At 44.2% G+C, this 14,911-nt stretch overlaps 1 protein-coding gene across 1 annotated transcript in view; it reads left to right on the forward strand.

The window, feature by feature from the left end:
• LOC112246397 (protein sidekick-2-like) overlaps positions 1 to 14,911 on the forward strand; it is a 184,490-nt gene that overhangs the window by 114,784 nt on the left and 54,795 nt on the right. The window contains exons 15-24 of the mRNA XM_042327072.1: positions 1,753 to 1,893; positions 2,873 to 3,054; positions 3,905 to 4,020; positions 5,358 to 5,553; positions 6,139 to 6,237; positions 6,316 to 6,507; positions 10,815 to 10,936; positions 11,106 to 11,215; positions 12,874 to 13,024; positions 13,401 to 13,638. Coding sequence (XP_042183006.1) covers positions 1,753 to 1,893; positions 2,873 to 3,054; positions 3,905 to 4,020; positions 5,358 to 5,553; positions 6,139 to 6,237; positions 6,316 to 6,507; positions 10,815 to 10,936; positions 11,106 to 11,215; positions 12,874 to 13,024; positions 13,401 to 13,638 — 1,547 coding nt within the window. The remainder of the gene's footprint in view (positions 1 to 1,752; positions 1,894 to 2,872; positions 3,055 to 3,904; positions 4,021 to 5,357; positions 5,554 to 6,138; positions 6,238 to 6,315; positions 6,508 to 10,814; positions 10,937 to 11,105; positions 11,216 to 12,873; positions 13,025 to 13,400; positions 13,639 to 14,911) is intronic.

A 14,911-nucleotide genomic window follows, 5' to 3' on the forward strand; every position in this document is an offset into this window, starting at 1 on the left:
ATCCGATGTCAGAAGGGTTCAGATAATAACTACAGAACGAAGCCAACCTCAGCGTGAGCTTTGGTTGCAAATGGTATGAACTTTGAACTCTTATTCACTACGGAAGTGATACCTCCTAGCCATTGAGTTAGCAACAGCAGCTGCAAATGTGGGCTAGGAAAGAACAGACAGAGTATCCCGTCTACCATACAACAACGTTACAATGACATTACAATTTAACACCAGATACATTCTTCCGAGGACAGGAAGATATCTGTTGGCCAACACGACCAGCATCTACGGCCAACCTACCGAAGCGCAGCTCTGAGTAAATATTTATTGCATTTTCCTTTTCCAAATGGGCGGTCATTTAGAATGCATAAGATTCTGTATTTACAATAGAGTAGCTGCCTACGGCCCGATAGAGACATCGCTTCTCCCTTTGTTCTTCAGTCCTCCCTCTCTTTCACTCAAACCCAGCCCCCTTTTCTTTGTGTAACCAGCTGTCATATCTGTTCCGTCCGCTAGGGACGTTTTCCTTTATGACATCATTTGAAATCAAGGTATGATTCATTCTGTGTATATGTAACTCTGTGTGATTAGTTAGGTATTTAGTAAATAAATAATTGAACCCAATTTTGTATGGCTGGTTCAACTTGTTAGCCAGGGTTCGTGAAGATTTTACAACTTTCAGATGAGACTGAAATAAGGTGACGATTAATATTGACTGCTAGATAACAGATAATAATAATAGATAATAGATAACTGCTCAAGAAATATTATTTCGTGGTCCCCCGACTTTCTAGTTAATTACATTTACATGATTAGCTCAATCAGGTAATATTAATTACAGAGAAAGGATTTTATAGAATAGCATGTCATATCACTTAATCCAGCATAGCCAAAGACACGACACCTGTAATCCATGGCTTCTTGTTGGGATATGTACTGTGTGTACGGTCACTGTCGGGACAACACTGGTACTTCCTGTTAGAATGTTTGCTTGTAAGCAGGATTCAGGAGGATAGAGTTATGGTCAGATTTGCCAAATGGAGGAGGGCGAGGGAGAGCTTTGTATGTGTCTCTGTGTGTGGAGTAATGGGGATCTAGAGTTTCAGTATATTATCCATCTCCTTTTTCAGCCAAGTTTCAGAGAAACAAAGGATATCACAGTTCTTCACGTCCTATTGATAAGGTAGTCTCGAATGGAGCTCATCCAGTTTGTTCTCCAATTATTGTACATTCGCCAATAGAACAGAGGGTAGAGGCGGTTTATTTACTCGCCGCTATAGTTTCGTCAGGGTGCCCGCACGTCGCCCTCTATATTGCCGTCTCTTTCTCTTCCGAGTTTTGGGGATTAGGGCCTGGTCCGGGGTAAGCAGTATGTCCTGCGCCGCCGACCCATTGAAGTAGAAATCTTCATCCAAATCAAGGTTAGTGATCACTGCTCTGATGTCCAGAAGCTCCTTTAGGACATAAAAAACGACCGCGGAAACACTATGTAAAAAATATATATAATATGTTAAGATCAGCAAAGAAAAACACAAAACAGGCCGTAAAATGGACGCTATACATTTCAGCGCCATTCTCATGACATCGCGTTGATTATTGAAAAGAGCAAGAGGTCATGAGACAGGTTATGGATGAGAAAGAAGTGACAGAGCCTGTCTACAGACAGAGCCTGTCAACACGCTGCATTGTCTTCTCTTCTGACAGAAAAACAAACAACGCTCTATCCTTCCAAACTTTCTCTGCTCTCTCTCCTCTCTGCAGTGTATCTCTACCAGAGGAACCTCCCAGTGCCCCTCCCCAGAATGTGATCGCCAGCGGCCGCACCAACCAGTCCATCATGATCCAGTGGCAGCCCCCACCAGAGAGCCACCAGAACGGGGTTCTCAGGGGCTACAGCGTCCGGTGAGAACCATGGCATAACAGGATTGGTTGGCTGCTATAACCCTCCCTGGTTCTCTGAATCAAGGATGAGAGTTGTTATGCTACATGGAAGCACATAACATAAGAGCTCATGTTCAAAATGAAGTAAAACCACGAGCTGAGAGAAAGAACAATTTTAGGAGTTGCTCTTGTAGCTCTGGCAGTTTATCAGTAGGGATAAACTCAGTTTGCAGTAGTTTTGTAGCTGGTTGTGTCATGGTGTAGAATAAGTTGGCAGGCATTCTGTAGATATTCCAATCACTCTGTCATCATCATTTGCTCACTATGGCGAGTGCTGTAGACTACTGCTCTGTCTCCCTCTACTGTAGATAGGATGTACTACAGTACCTGGCCTTAACACACTCTGGCACTGTGTCTCAGGGACCATGACACAAAAACACAAGAGTTGAATGTCTTGTTCTCCAACTAAGAATCCGTTTTTGCTCAATGTTGTCACCCTGGATGGCCTTGTAGCTACAATCGTCTCAGACTAGACTGTAGTGTCTCTTCACCCTGGATGACTTTGTAGTTACAATCGTCTCAGACTAGACTGTACTGTCTCTTCTCAGGTACTGTCTAACTGGTTTCCCGGTGGATTACCAGAGTAAGAACATATCCAAACCAGACCAGACTAACCTCTCCTCTCTCTCTACACCCTCTCTCTCCCCTATCCTTCCCTCCTTCCCTCCATTCTCTCACCCCTCTCCTTTCAGGTATCGTCTAACAGGTCTTCCGGTGGAATACCAGAGTAAGAACCAAAGATCTCCAAACCAGACCAGACTAACCTCTCCTCTCTCTCCTCTCTCTACACCCTCTCTCTCCCCTACCCCCCTCTCAGGTATCGTCTAACAGGTCTTCCAATGGACTACCAGAGTAAGAACATCTCCAAACCAGACCAGACTAACCTCTCCTTTCTCTCCTCTCTCTACACCCTCTCCCTCCCCTATCCCCCCCCTCTCAGGTATCGTCTAACAGGTCTTCCAGTGGACTACCAGAGTAAGAACATCTCCAAACCCGACGTTACCAACATTCTCCTGGAGGACCTGATCATCTGGACCAACTATGAGATAGAGGTGGCAGCCTACAACAGGGCGGGGCTAGGAACCTTCAGCCACAAGGTCACTGAGTGGACGCTGCAGGGAGGTGAGTGATCCTGAATCCTCGCTGCTCATTTTCCCTTATGCTTGTCAGTCAGATGTTAGCTGGAATAGACTCTGCTCATTTTCCCTGATGCTTGTCAGTGCAGATGTGAGCTGTAAACGTCTCTGCTCATTGCACATTCTGCTTGTCAGTCAGATAAATACTTAGATGACATTGGAAGGAAATTGAATGGAAAGGATTTTACCTGTGGAGAACTTACCTTTAAATACCTATTTCATGAGTTAACACATAAATTAACTTGTCAAGCATCATGCCCATTTGGAGAATATAAGAATGATGTTCAACAAGGATATTTTATTGATGCAGTTTATGTAGAAGGCAGCGCAGTCAGAACTGGAGCAAAAACCTTGAGTTAGCATCCGTGCCAAATGGTATTGAAATATTGCTGAATAGATGTAATCCTTGCTGAATAGAGGTATGCATTCCAATTGAATCGTTTGTAAGGTCTGAATAGTACATTACACTACCTTGGCCGTAGATTTCAAGTTTGAGCCCGCAGCTGGAAACTGAGAGCAGTAAAGCCACAATGTTGTAATAAGTCCTGAGCCTCAAGATAGGAGAAGAAAAAGAAGAGAGTGAAGATGTGAATATGGTGGCCCCTGCCCTGCAGAATCAATACCTAGCCAAGGCTGTCCAATTTGAAATGTGTTTCGTTTGGTTGTATCCTGTTCTCTCTGTCCATCCCTCTCTCTATCTATCACTCTTTATCTCTCTCTTTATCTCTCTCTCTTTATCTCTCTCTCTCTCTCTCTTTATCTCTCTCTCCATCTCTCTCTCTTTATCTCTCTCTGATTCTCTCTCTGATTCTCTCTTTTCCTCTTGTCTTCCGCAGTGCCGACTATAGCCCCCAGTAAAGTTCAGGTGGAGGCCGTCAATTCCACGACCATCCGTATCACCTGGGCCGCCCCTAACCCTCAGTTTATCAACGGGATCAACCAGGGATACAAGGTGAGGGACATCATAGACACCAGTCATTTTGTCGCTAAGGGCAGTACTCTCTAATGGGTGATAGACACCAGTCACCCTGTCACTAAGGGCAGTACTCTCTAATGGGTGATAGACACCAGTCACCCTGTCACTAAGGGCAGTACTCTCTAATGGGTGATAGACACCAGTCACCCTGTCACTGAGGGCCGTCTCAGAGACACTAGACAGCCTGTCATTAGGGGCAGTACAATCGATTGACTGGATGATAGGCTGGTAGCGCATCATACTGTGTCACAGGGGGAAACAGATATGCCACTACCAAACATTGTGAAAGATGGCTTCCGATTTGTCATTTGTTTCATTGACCTTCATTTTTGGAGCATTTGACCAGCTATCTATCTTGTGGCTAACTAGATCTGGAAGTCATTTGTTCAATCTCTCCAGCTCACACTGTCAAGGAAGATGGTTTAAGAATGTCAGCTGTCATTTAAATATGTACTTTATAGGCTTAGAATGAGATGTATGGAGAAAGACTGCTTAGAATCAGCTGTACTAGTACTTGATTATATAGTCTGTGTGATGTGATGACACGGTATTTCTCTCAGAAGAGTTCATGAGAATGACTCTGGCCCCACTTATCAGGACATCTTAGCAGTCACTGTTAAACTCTCTCTGACTGCAGGGCTGTCCCGAGAGAGAGGTTACTGGGAGTGTGAGTGAGCGAGAGAGGAAGAGAGAGAGAGAGAGAGCGAGAGAGGGAAGCAGAGGGGACATCCATATATTCCACATTCAGCTTACACACCCACCTCACCGCGTGCCAACTCCACACTCTCTTTCCCAGAGACAAACTCTACTCACAGCCTGGGAACCAATATAGCAATAGACCCAACAGATTTGCCAATGGTAGTAATCATCTAAACACCTAATTGGCCACTCTCTCATTCTGATGTGTATGCAGTCGCTATACATTAGACGTGCTATACACCACAATTTAAAGCTCTCTGTTTCATCCTCTCTCTCTGTGGACTCATTCCAGCCCTGCCTTCCAGTGCTTACTCACTGGCAGAACACGTTGACACTGGCGCTAACTATTCATGTGGCAGGTATGATGCCAAATGACACCCCAGAGCAGGTCACCAGCACGTGCGAGGGGGAAGAGTTGGTTTAAACAAAACATTTGAAAATGATTAGACTTGGAGAGTAACAGTTCTATTTCTGGGGGAAATTGTGGAGCTCTTTGGTTCCCATCCAAAATGTCAGAAAACCAGTCAGTCCTATTAGATGTTCTACCATTTAGTTTTTATTTCTAGTTTAATCTCACGCTCTTCCTTCTCTGTTCGCATTAACCATTCTGCTAGCTGTTGGCATGGGAGCCAGGTCAGGAAGAGGAGGTCACCATGGTTACAGTGAGACCTAACTTCCAGGACAGTGTGCATGTGGGCTATGTGACGGGGCTGAAGAAGTTCACAGAGTACTACAGCTCTGTGCTGTGTTTCACTACGCCTGGAGACGGCCCCCGCAGCCCCGCCAACGGCCTGAGGACACATGAAGACAGTGAGTTCAACACACACACAGACTCACTGTTTAGTGGACATGGCCAATCATACTGAAACATGCCCACTGGGTCAAATGTATTATTAATGCACAGTATCAGCCTAGTTCTACAGTCCTAATGAATACGTGGGCTACAATTAGGGTTTTGCACAAATTCACATTTAATTGGGACACATTTTCTCAAGAGATAAAGGTTTGGCCATACTGTACTAGGCTTTTACTTGTAATTACACAATCTTCCAAGTAAAAGCCTAATTTTGCCTATTTTAGTAGCTGTAATGACTGTTCAACGGGCAATTTTTAAAAAAGCCTAATATATTAAAATGCATCTACATAATGTAATTATGTATGCTATTGACACCCGTGGGATCCATTGTGTTATAATTCTCATCATGATAATGGGGTGGCAGTGTAGCCTACTGGTTAGAGCGTTGGACTAGTAACCGAAAGGTTGCAAGATTGAATCCCCGAGCTGACAAGGTAAAAATGGTTCTGCCCCTGAACAAGGCAGTTAACCCAATGTTCCTAGGCTGTCATTGAAAGTAAGAATTTGTTCTTAAATAACCACTGTGCCCTCCTCTTTAGCTCCTGGGGCGGTGGGTGACCTGAGCTTCACAGAGATCCTCGACACGTCTCTCAAAGTGAGCTGGAGAGAACCTGAAGAGAAGAACGGAGTCCTCACAGGTACATCACGCAAAAGACATTGGACCTGAACAAATAATATTGGATTGATTGATGAATTTGATTGATTCTCTGTTCCAGGGTACCGTATCTCATGGGAGGAGTTTAACCGCACCAACACACGGGTGACCCACTACCTCCCCAACGTGACCCTGCAGTACCGCGTCACAGGGCTGACTGCCCTCACCACCTACACCATCGAGGTGGCCGGCATGACCTCCAAGGGCCAGGGAAAACTGTCCTCCTCCACAATCTCTTCTGGAGTACCTCCAGGTCAGTACAGACACATGACTCAGTCCCTGGTGTGTAGCTCCAGGTCAGTACAGACACATGGCTCAGTCCCTGGTGTGTAGCTCCAGGTCAGTACCGGGTCATGGCTCAGTCCCTGGTGTGTAGCTCCAGGTCAGTACCGGGTCATGGCTCAGTCCCTGGTGTGTAGCTCCAGGTCAGTACCGACACATGGCTCAGTCCCTGGTGTGTAGCTCCAGGTCAGTACCGACACATGGCTCAGTCCCTGGTGTGTAGCTCCAGGTCAGTACCGACACATGGCTCAGTCCCTGGTGTGTAGCTCCAGGTCAGTACCGACACATGGCTCAGTCCCTGGTGTGTAGCTCCAGGTCAGTACCGACACATGGCTCAGTCCCTGGTGTGTAGCTCCAGGTCATTACCGACACATGGCTCAGTCCCTGGTGTGTAGCTCCAGGTCATTACCGACACATGGCTCAGTCCCTGGTGTGTAGCTCCAGGTCATTACCGACACATGGCTCAGTCCCTGGTGTGTAGCTCCAGGTCATTGCCGACACATGGCTCAGTCCCTGGTGTGTAACTCCAGGTCATTACCGACACATGGCTCAGTCCCTGGTGTGTAACTCCAGGTCATTACCGACACATGGCTCAGTCCCTGGTGTGTAACTCCAGGTCATTACCGACACATGGCTCAGTCCCTGGTGTGTAACTCCAGGTCATTACCGACACATGGCTCAGTCCCTGGTGTGTAGCTCCAGGTCAGTACCGACACATGGCTCAAAAGTAAGAGTCCATCGAGATAATTCCAGTTTACAATTACCTATTAAAACACGGTACAGTGTATTATAGAAATACAAGACCTCCAGTAAATTATTACTGCACCTGGGGCTCCCCCAGACACTATACAGTATGTCTTTCAGAGCTGTCAAGTAAAATTACCCATTATATCGAGGGTTATAGTTAGTACAGTATAGAGCTATGGTTATTTTTCAAGAATGGTGATTACTTCAACTCTTTAACTGTAAAAAGATAGTCTATGGCTTTAACTCTACATCCCCACCCTAGAGATCTCACACTGTGCTTTTGTCTGTATAACCAGTCATGCTAATTATTTATTAAGTATCCTAACTGTCCATTGAAAATCTCACCTTTAAAAGTTAATATTCTGTTCACTCATTCCCATATAATGTTGTTGTTCGTCCTATACTAGTATTTGTGGACAAAGTATAAATAGGAGAATAAACACTTCAAAAACCCCACCTTAAACTTGTATCTCAAACAGACCATTTAAAAAATGCTAGCTATTTCCTCATAGAGGATGATGTCATCCTCCTGAAGAGAATGAGCTGGCCAATCAGCGGTCTACTCGCATTAATATGTTTTTTGACTGGTATAAGCCCACACCATTCCATCACAGAAAAGTAGTTGTTTAACATACTCAATTACAATTTGTTGAAGGAAAGCTATTTCACTCATATTGTAATTAATTATAGGGAATATTTCACAGAAATATGTAAACACTGGACAGTTATTTTAAAGATGCACTACGTAGAAATCATTCAGCCATTTCCATGTTGCTAAAATTCTAATAAATCACCTAAATTTCAATTTATGTGACAAAACAAGAAAGTATAGTGAATAGAATCATTGTATCATCTAAACCGTTGTGAAATATATTTTCCATAACCAACATTTTCAGCTGTTTGAAGCTGATGTTTTAAACCAAAATTAAAAGACGGAACAACGAAACGTTAAAACAGGAAAGTATAGAAATGGTGCACATAGAACAGATCTACCTCTTTTTAAACTTGCTTTCAATGGGAATTACATATCTATAACTCACATGTCTATGTGATTTTTCTTAGGTCGCTCAAAAAGTGACGTTTTTCACCTTTGATGCTTTTACTATTCCAGGTATATAGTCTATGTGCCAATAGACCCACTACATCAACTTGAAGAGTTGGTCCCTTTCACTATATAGTACCCTCACAGGAGGTTGGTTGCACCTTGATTGGGGAGGATGGGCTTGTGGTAATGACTGGAGCAGATTAAATGGAATGTTATCAAAAACATTGTTTCCATGTGTTTGATGCCATTCCATTCGCTCCGTTCCAGCCATTATTATGAGTCATTCTCCCCTTAGCAGCCTCCACTTAGTACCCTAGGGCAAGGGTTCCCAAACATGTTCACTCAGTAACGTACAGGTAGCTGTCACGCCCTGGTCTTAGTCGTTTGTGTTTTCTTTCTTTATTTGGCCAGGCCAGGGTGTGACATGGGTTTATTTTGTGTTGTGTGGGGTATGGGGTATGTATGGGTTTTTTTTCATAGGTTTCGGGATTGTGGCTTAGTGGGGTTTTCTAGCATAGTCTATGGCTGTCTGGAGTGGTTCTCAATCAGAGGCAGGTGTTTATTGTTGTCTCTGATTGGGAACCATATTTAGGCCGCCATATTCTTTGAGTGTTTCGTGGGTGATTGTTCCTGTCTCTGTGTTAGTTTACACCAGTTTAGGCTGTTTCGGTTTTCTCGTTACGTTTATTGTTTTTGTATTATTCGTGGTTCGTCTTCATTAAAGATGTATCGAATTAACCACACTGCATTTTGGTCCGACTCTCTTTCACCCGAAGAAAACCGTAACAGTAGCTGGCTGCCAGTAAGTTACCGTAAAAACAAGTTTTTTTCCAGTGTAGGCTACACTGTACGGTAACTTACAGGCAAATAACTGTACTTGTGTAGTTACTCCATCCACAATCATTTGATCGTGAGTTACCTCAAACTAATCTTAGCGGTCCATCGTAGTCCATGATGAAGATGTTCCTCTTCATGTGTTTGAGTCCGAAGCGGGAACCACACACTCTGCTGATTCTGGCTGCGTGTTAGTAGCTCCTGGAATACCGCACTCACATACACACATACTTGAATAGAATCTTTGTCATATTCAGCTTTTTCTCCAGCAGGATTTGCAGAGAATAAGCCATCCATAATGTAAAAAGTGAGATGAAATGCAATTGCTATTCATTTGGCCGTTTATTCTATCCCTATAAAGAATATGCCAACTTCATGATATTAATAATAAACATTTACATTAGGATATTGTCATTTTTTATTTTTTCATAACTTAATAAAAATACAATATCCGAATGCAAATGTTTATCATGAATTGGCATACTATGTATAGGGCTATCTCTATGTAAGAGCTTTTTCCAAGATCCCCAACTCTTCCCGCTGATCTAAAACATTTTGTTTTATCTTATCTCAGAACTTCGAGTTGAGTGAAGTGAAACTTCCATGAGAGCGAGAGACTGCTAGTCAACAGCATTGGCTCATCACCAGTGCAGTATCCATTTTAGACCACAAGGCTGCACTGTCACAAAGTAATAGATTTCCCTGTAGTCGACTTTAACCCATAACTTAAACTTTAACCCACAACTTTAACCCATGAGAGTCCAAGCCCTGTCTAAATCGGGGGACAACATCAACAGATAGCCCCCAAAAAAATCTAAAGGAAGGTTGTTCTGAAGTGAGAGATATAAGATCAGGAAACATTTATTATTGTTTTGTACATTTATTTATTTTTGGCATTAAACAGTCTCCATATATACTGTACTTACATGTATTTTTTCAACTGGTACCGGGGGACCTTCATATGAGTCTTGTGAGGCCTGTGGGCATCCTAGAGCAAAACAACAGACATGTGCATGTTCGTGAGAGTCACATATTAGTGTTCAGCCCAAACTGTTTGGACGCTACAGAAAGAAGTTGGCAGATCGGCTGTACCAAATTCAGACGAGTCCCAAGACGCTTGTAAGGGGCGCAGAGCAAAACGGGGAACACCACCATGTTCGTGGGAGTCTCATCTTTCCATAATAGTTTGTAGGTCAAACCGTTCGGAAGCTACAAATGATTTTGTAAGAAGACTGATTTTCGGGATGTCTCTTGGCCTGACAAACACCATTCTACCTCTATAACCTTTCACTGCTGATGAGGAAGAGCAATGTGAATTGAGATGCATCCAATGCAAAACAAACAGATGTCTCTAGTTTATACTTATTGGAGAAGTACCTTCAATCTTTAGCATTTTAATGTAGTAGAAGCATAGTCCTGAATCAGTAAAGATTTAAAAGATAAAACAATTCCATGTAGTAGAAAACCTCAAGTCAAAAACAACATTGCATTAGGCATAGAGACCACTGTATTAGGTTTTCTGTCGACTCATTACTTCAACTCTTTACTGTATGAAAGGCCCTGGTCCTTGATACCCTCTGTTCCTTCCTGTTCTCCTTGTATTATTCCCACCTTTCAAATGGTCAATAACGATGTGTTGTCTATCTATCTAGAGCTGCCTGGTCCTCCCACCAACATGGCCATCTCCAACATTGGCCCTCGATCCATCACTCTCCAGTTCAAACCCGGCTACGATGGAAAGACCTCCATCTCTCGCTGGCAGGTAGAGGCCCAGGTAAGGTCTTCTTCCCCTGAGAAAGTCTCTGACCCCTCCCCTGATCTGTGACCCACATCGACTATGGCTGAGTCCCAAATGGCACACTTTTCCCTATACACTGCACTACTTATAGTGTACCATTTGGGACGCACAATATATATATATATATTGTTGTTGTTTTCTATAGGTCAGTGTGATAGGAGACAATGAGGACTGGGTGATTGTTCACCAGCTGCCCAACGAGCCTGATGCCCGATCCCTGGAGGTGCCAGGACTAAACCCATACACATTTTACAGGTAGTGTAACTAACCCCTACACCTTCTATTGGTACCATACTTAACCCATATACATCTTTACCCCTAACCTTTCTACAGGTAGTATATCTAACCTCTAACCCCTAACCCTTCTACAGGTAGTGTACCTAACCTCTAACCCTTCTACAGGTAGTGTAGCTAACCATTAACCTCTAACCCTTCTACAGGTAGTGTAGCTAACCATTAACCCCTAACCCTTCTACAGGTAGTGTACCTAACTTCTAACCTCTAACCCTTCTACAGGTAGTGTAGCTAACCATTAACCTCTAACAATTCTACAGGTAGTGTACCTAACTTCTAACCTCTAACCCTTCTACAGGTAGTGTACCTAACTTCTAACCTCTAACCCTTCTACAGGTAGTGTAGCTAACCATTAACCTCTAACCCTTCTACAGGTAGTGTACCTAACTTCTAACCTCTAACCCTTCTACAGGTATTGTAGCTAACCATTAACCTCTAACCCTTCTACAGGTAGTGTAGCTAACCATTAACCTCTAACAATTCTACAGGTAGTGTAGCTAACCATTAACCTCTAACCCTTCTACAGGTAGTGTAGCTAACCATTAACCCCTAACCCTTCTACAGGTAGTGTAGCTAACCATTAACCTCTAACCCTTCTACAGGTAGTGTAGCTAACCATTAACCTCTAACCCTTCTACAGGTAGTGTAGCTAACCATTAACCTCTAACCCTTCTACAGGTAGTGTAGCTAACCATTAACCTCTAACCCTTCTACAGGTAGTGTACCTAACTTCTAACCTCTAACCCTTCTACAGGTAGTGTAGCTAACCATTAACCTCTAACCCTTCTACAGGTAGTGTACCTAACTTCTAACCTCTAACCCTTCTACAGGTAGTGCAGCGAACCATTAACCTCTAACAATTCTACAGGTAGTGTAGCTAACCATTAACCTCTAACCCTTCTACAGGTAGTGTACCTAACTTCTAACCTCTAACCCTTCTACAGGTAGTGTACCTAACCTCTAACCTCTAACCCTTCTACAGGTAGTGTAGCTAACCACTAACCTCTAACCCTTCTACAGGTAGTGTAGCTAACCATTAACCTCTAACCCTTCTACAGGTAGTGTACCTAACCTCTAACCTCTAACCCTTCTACAGGTAGTGTACCTAACCTCTAACCTCTAACCCTTCTACAGGTAGTGTACCTAACCTCTAACCTCTAACCCTTATACAGGTAGTGTAGCTAACCATTAACCTCTAACCCTTCTACAGGTAGTGTACCTAACCTCTAACCTCTAACCCTTCTACAGGTAGTGTACCTAACCTCTAACCTCTAACCCTTATACAGGTAGTGTAGCTAACCATTAACCTCTAACCCTTCTACAGGTAGTGTACCTAACCTCTAACCTCTAACCCTTATACAGGTAGTGTACCTAACCTCTAACCTCTAACCCTTATACAGGTAGTGTACCTAACCTCTAACCTCTAACCCTTATACAGGTAGTGTAGCTAACCTCTAACACCTTATGCAGATTCCTGGGACCCATTAACTCAAAACAATACAGCTTCATGATCTCTGTTAGTCTAGTTTAGATGTAATGAATAGAGCTGTGAGCCCTCTGGGCCCTATGGACCTCTCCTGTGATGACTTTGCTCTTGTTACTTCCCTCCCCCTTGGTAGGTTCCGTATGCGTCAGGTGAACATTGTGGGGACTAGTCCTCCCAGTCAGCCCTCCAGGAAGATCCAGACCTTGCAGGCCCGTCCAGATATGTTCCCCGCTAACGTCACCCTGCGCACGGCCAGCGAGACCAGTCTGTGGCTCCGATGGGTGGTACGTGACGTCTCAACAGACTGACGACATGATATGATGCTCTGGTTTCATCATCAAGCGATGTTTGATTTATACTGATTATTATGGATTTCTCTCTCCTTTCTTTCTTTCATTTCTGTCTCCCGCTCCACCTCTCACTCTCTCCACCCCTCTTACCTCTCTCCCTCACCCTCTCTCTCCCTCCCTCTCTCCCTCACCCTCTTTCTCCCTCACCATCTCTCTCCCTCACCATCTCTCTCCCTCCCTCTCTCCCTCACCCTCTTTCTCCCTCACCATCTCTCTCCCTCACCCTCTCTCCCCCTCCCTCCCACCCCGCTCTCGCCCTCTCTCCCTCTCTCGCCCTCCCCACCTCTACCTCCATCTCTTACCCCCCCAGCCCCTACCAGAGTGGGAGTACAATGGGGACCCAGAGGTGGTGGGCTACCGGGTCCAGTACTCCCGCACAGGCTCCCAGGGTAGGGCGCTGACCCATGTGATCGCTGACCGGCTGGAGAGGGAGTTCACCATCGAGGACCTGGAGGAGTGGACAGAGTATGATGTCAGGGTTCAGGCTCTCAATGGCATTGGGGCCGGGCCCTGGAGCCAGCCTGTCAGAGGAAGGACCAGGGAGTCTGGTGAGATCACACTGCCTTTGTCCCAAATGGAACCTAATTCTCTATATAGTATAGTGCACTACTTTTGACCAGGGTCCATAGGGAATAGGGTGCAATTTGGGATGCAGACTCTGTATACGGTAGATGCTGTTATATACTGGTTAAAATACTGTTCACATCTCAACAATTGGTGGAGTATCACACACAGCACTGATGTTCAGTCTTTAATATGGGGACCCTTGACCTACACACTTCATTAATTTAGGACTTAAAAGGCATGGCCTATAGCTACAGAACCAGTATTCTGATCTACAGAACCAGAATTCTGATCTACAGAACCAGAATTCTGATCTACAGTACCAGCATTCAGATCTACAGAACCAGTATTTTGATCTTCTGAACCGGTATTTTGCTCTTCAGAACCAGTATTTTGATCTTCAGAACCGGTATTTTGCTCTTCAGAACCAGTATTCTGATCTTCAGAACCAGTATTCTGATCTTCAGAACCAGTATTCTGATCTATAATACCAGATTTTCAGTCACACACAACACTGTGTGCAGGTTATATTCACCCATATGTGGGTTTGGCCCAGACCTCCTGCATATTAGCTCTTTAGCTATCCATGTGTATGGCATTGGGGCCAAGGTAGTTTTACTCTTTCTTCTTCATGGAGCCTTATGAAACAGACATCAACCCGTCTGTCTGCCTCTCTCTCTCTCTCTCTCTCTCCCCCCACCCCCCGCTGGTGCAGTCACTGTGGCTACCAGACTTTAGGGAGTAGAGAGTAGAGGAGGAAATTGGGAACACATGGGCTACAATGTGGAATTCCTGTGTTTTTTCCTTTTTTCCACTCACAACATCAACATATTCAGAATCAGAAGTTTTATAATCACATATAAACTCAGCAAAAAAAAGAAAAGTTCCTTTTTCAGGACCCTGTCTTTCGTAAAAATCCAAATAACTTCACAGATCTCATTGTAACGGGTTTATACACAGTTTCCCATGCTTGTTCAATGAATCATAAACAATTAATCAACATGCACGTGTGGAATGGTCGTTAAGACACTAGCAGCTTACAGACGTTAGGCAATTAAGGTCACAGTTATGAAAACTATAGGACACTAAAGAGGCCTTTCTACTGACTCTGAAAAACACCAAAAGAAAGATGCCCATGGCCCCCCGCTCATCTGCGTGAATGTGCCTTAGGCATGCTGCAAGGAGGCATGAGGACTGCAGATGTGGCCAGGGCAATAAATTGCAATGTCCATACTGTGAGACGCCTAAGACAGCGCT

The sequence above is a fragment of the Oncorhynchus tshawytscha genome, linkage group LG01 (assembly GCF_018296145.1).
Source record: "Oncorhynchus tshawytscha isolate Ot180627B linkage group LG01, Otsh_v2.0, whole genome shotgun sequence".
Classification (NCBI taxonomy): domain Eukaryota; kingdom Metazoa; phylum Chordata; class Actinopteri; order Salmoniformes; family Salmonidae; genus Oncorhynchus; species Oncorhynchus tshawytscha.